The following is a 4219-nucleotide window of genomic DNA, read 5'->3' as shown; positions in this document are numbered from 1 at the left end:
TAATTTTTGTTTCATGAAATACAAATAAACACATTCATGTATCTTACTTCTTTTGTTTCTTACATTTAGAACAGCTAAATCAGATTTTTGAAAACTGAATCAATGAGGCTAGCATAAAATCTTCTTAGTATTTTGGAAAAGATGCTACAGCAAAAGACAGGGTAATCTATTTACTTAAAGTCTGTTGAAAATCTGTAGCTGGTTTTGATGAAGTTGTTGAGTTGTATTTGTTAGATGCAGATTGAAACAAGAACCTATGTATGCCCTGAGTTCTTGCAGCTCTGCAGACTCAGAAAAATAGGCAATCCAGAATTCCTTCCTAATTTATGATTCTGAGAAATTATAAAATCTAAAACTAATCAAAGAAACAAAGTAATCTTAACAGTCTTTTTGTCTTACATTCATTACTATTTTTCTTCCTAATTTCTCATTAAAAAACTTACTTTCATTTTTTTTGAAGTTCCATTGAAAACCTTTGAGAACCATAGCCCCCCAAACTGCTGAGTCACCCAGCATCTGTGAGAGTTAGCAACTGCCTTAGCTAGCTGAATATGTCTTCTAAAGATAAGATTGATTATCTGTGGCTGGCGGGATTCCGGGACCAAGCAAGGGACTTTTTTTTTTTTTTTTTTTTTGCCACATACTTAACATTTCTGTCACCCCTATTTGAAAGACTAGACAGTTCCGTGTGAATTCTCTCTCACTTTCCCTCTCTCTCTCTCACACACACAATTTATCTTGACAGGTTCTAGACCTTTAGAAAAAATGGAGAACTTTCCAAAGGAAACTGTGAGTACAGAATTCTCTTTACTGACATTTATTACTAATAATATTAGGAAACCTGTCTCCTTTAAACTTTCTATATTTGACAGGATTATTAAGAATTGTTCTTGTTTTGTTTGTAAAAGTCGAAATTTTTAATTTTAACTCTCTTTTTTGTGAATGTCTCACTTTAGACAACAACCTTGATCTCATGTTTATACAGCACCAAAACCCAGTGTTGATTCCTGTGAGTCTGTTCATATAGAGAACAACTAGGTGACTTGGAGCGAAATTACACCCAATAAAGATCTGAGTCTCCATGGAACTATTTGATTCTATAGCCCCACTAATAATGGCCATTCTCAGAGTAATGCCAGTATTTAGGAGAAATAGAGACTGAAATTTAAACTCTATGTTGACTCTTCTACCTGAGGTAAGCTAGGGAAAACAGTGGTCATATCCGGATGAATGAAGATGGATATTGTAAGAAACAAGTTAAATTACTCTATGGGAAAGGGATATTTTATGTCATTTGACAGTATAAAGTTTTATATGACAAAATCCAATTTTCCCAAATCCTTACTGAGATGCTGATAATTTGAAATTTTTGGTAACTGAATAGAAGACCAGCAGAACTTTTCATTTATAGTGTTTGTGAGTAAAGCAAATAAAAAGAGTAAACAATACATGGGCTACGTTTTTAAACTTTTGTATATAATTCACTAAGATAATTTTAAGCTATTCTTTATTATTCATTAAATAAGTTCAGAATGACCAGCACTTGTCAATACCTTTTTAGGCTTTGAAAGAAAAAAAAATTACATTTCTCTCTTTATCTATATGAAATTCTGTCATTTTGCTAGTTTGAACTTGCTCCATCAGTAGTTCAGTTTGGTTCCATTTATAGAACTTAGTAAATTTTTGGCACACATTTATGTGAAAATTTGGGACAGTATTCTGGATGATTACGAATCACTAGCCTCAGCAATAGCTCTATGTGGTTAAAAATTATGTAGATTTACTACAGCCCTTCTAACTAAAGGCATTTACAGGCTTAAAGGTATCTGAACATAGATGGAATATGAGTAAATGCTTTGGGGTGTATAAGAGAGGCAGCGTACTAGAGATCTGAGAACTAGCAATAAATATGATTTTTAATCTACAGGTTATGGAGAGCAGTGGGCCAAAGGTTTTGGAAACAGCTGAAGAGATCCAGGAGAGGCGTCAGGAGGTGTTGAGTCGGTACCGGAGGTTCAAGGAGCTGGTTGCTGAGAGGGGTCAGAAGCTTGAAGAGTCCTATCACTACCAGGTTTTCAGGCGAGATGCAGATGATCTGGAGAAGTGGATCTTGGAGAAACTCAAGATTGCAGATGATAAGAGCTATGAAGACCCAACTAATATACAGGTCATTCAGTTTCACTGACTTTCCCAGAGCAGACCCCAGAGCAGACCCAAAGGGAAACAGAGTTTTCTTTATGTTAATGTTGAAAGGTGAATGTGGGTACAATAAGATCTCATTTAGCAACAAAATAAAACAAAGCAAATAAGGCAGTGGGGTAGGAAGTTAAAGAATCGAATTAAGAGAAAACCTAAAGATGCATTTTCCCTTACAAAGTTGGAGAGGTGAGACTGAGAAAAGAAAAATCAAACAAAAAGTGGGAGTTTGGCAGTTGTTGAAAGCACAGAACTGTTTCTTATAATGAACTTACATTCAGAACTTACATCCTTATAATAAGTGTACATCTGGTTAGCTGTTGAGGGGGGGTTAAATAATGGATTAGACTATCTATTAGGCACAGTAATTCTGCCTCCAGATAGCCCATGCCTTCCAGTTCTTAAGCTTCAGGGTCTTATTTGAAAAGAAAACTCACTCTAGATAGTATTCGATAGATGTTGTATACATCCGAAATTATGCTATGGGCAAAACAGTGACTGAAATCCAAGGAATTTTGACACTATGTGATTTACATATTTTGTGACATTAAGGATAGAATTAGGGTGAAGAGTCATGAATGCTTCTGAAGCAACTACTCTCCACTCTCTTCAGAAAGACATGAGTTAATGAGAGTTTTTCCACTGTTTCCCCGCCATTGCTGTTCATGACTCATGTTAAGTTCAAATGAGAGGTTCCAAAAGAAGTTTGGTAAAAGCTCCCATCACTATCTGCTCACCTAATATTACAGCATGTGGCATAGTCATGATAAGAAGAAAGGGTTGCACTTGCCTAAAAGGGAAATTCATGTTGGACAGGGAGCACCTGGAACAAGATCAAAGTAATGTATATTAAATGGATCAATTTATTTATAACAGGAAAAGAGCCCAGCATGCAAACTTCCTTTTAATTAATATACATATATATGTAATAACTACCATCCTCCTCATTGTGCTCTACTTTCAATAGAACTCAGCTCTTCCTCTCTTCTGAAGAGGAAGAATACATGTGTTACAGTCTTTTATTCCCACAGAAGTCTATTGAGCCTTTAAAATAATATAATACAAGTATTTACTAAAAAATTTCAAAGGCAGTGGAGATGGAAAAAGACCTTCTCCATGGCCTCTGACTTTGAGCCTGGAACCCTTTGAAAACCTATGTTCAGTGGCTCTACCTAGATCATTTCTCTTAAAATGTGGCTGTTTCAGCTATGGTCATATGTTATCGTTTAATGCAGGTTGGGAACCAAGGAGTTGTGCCTGAAAGTAAGAGGGGATAGAAAGACCACTTTATGGTTCCATGGAGACTAGGACTCATTAGCCATAAACTCTGATTTTTAAACTTCAGGGGAAATATCAGAAGCATGAATCCTTCGCAGCAGAAGTGCAAGCAAAATCAAGGGTCATTCCTGAACTGGAGGAAATCAGGAAAGTCCGATTTCCTGAGGGGCATTTTGCCCATGAGGACACCAAGGTAAATGTATAGTAGGGCTCTCAAAGAGAAGTTTTTAATGTTGATTATGTTCCCAGGGTTTTAATTGATTTTATTGGGTATAACTCTTGATGTAGCTGGTTTGGAACCAGGGCTCCTGACTCTTATCTTCTATTGCGGTTGAGGGGGCGAAATGATAGGCTGACCTTGTGTTCCTTGGGTTGGGGAGAAGAACCGTGATATGAAGCTGTCACTGGTTGGCATCACTTTAATCCTTATGCCACTACAGGGTGAACTGGCTTTTCCAAAGATCCTTTCTAATTATTTATTTGACCTTAGTGTCCTTGTCTCTTAATCTCTTCAAACAAGGAGTGTTCTCGCATTTGAATCTTCTTTGAAATCTTTCTCCCTTCATATATGATGCCTCTTTAACACCTCACATCCTGTGACTACTATCGTACCACTCCATACCCTTCCTTCCTCTTCAAAAAACCCCTAAAATCACTGGTTTTCAGAAAATCTCTCCTGAATACCCAGAACTGAAGATCACCACCATTTCATTAAAGATTTACCACACTGTAACATATTATTAAT

At 36.5% G+C, this 4219-nt stretch overlaps 1 protein-coding gene across 1 annotated transcript in view; it reads left to right on the top strand.

Annotated features, from left to right (window-relative positions):
- Positions 1 to 765: 765 nt before the first annotated feature.
- The window catches only part of SPTA1 (spectrin, alpha, erythrocytic 1), a 69660-nt gene continuing 66206 nt past the window's right edge, over positions 766 to 4219 (top strand). The window contains exons 1-3 of the mRNA XM_008586049.1: positions 766 to 789; positions 1928 to 2167; positions 3542 to 3667. Coding sequence (XP_008584271.1) covers positions 766 to 789; positions 1928 to 2167; positions 3542 to 3667 — 390 coding nt within the window. The remainder of the gene's footprint in view (positions 790 to 1927; positions 2168 to 3541; positions 3668 to 4219) is intronic.

The sequence above is a fragment of the Galeopterus variegatus genome, unplaced genomic scaffold (genome assembly GCF_000696425.1).
Source record: "Galeopterus variegatus unplaced genomic scaffold, G_variegatus-3.0.2 Scaffold3812, whole genome shotgun sequence".
Lineage (NCBI taxonomy): Eukaryota > Metazoa > Chordata > Mammalia > Dermoptera > Cynocephalidae > Galeopterus > Galeopterus variegatus.
The sequence above is the reverse complement of the archived record's forward strand: the minus strand, read 5'-3'. Positions and strand labels throughout refer to the sequence as shown.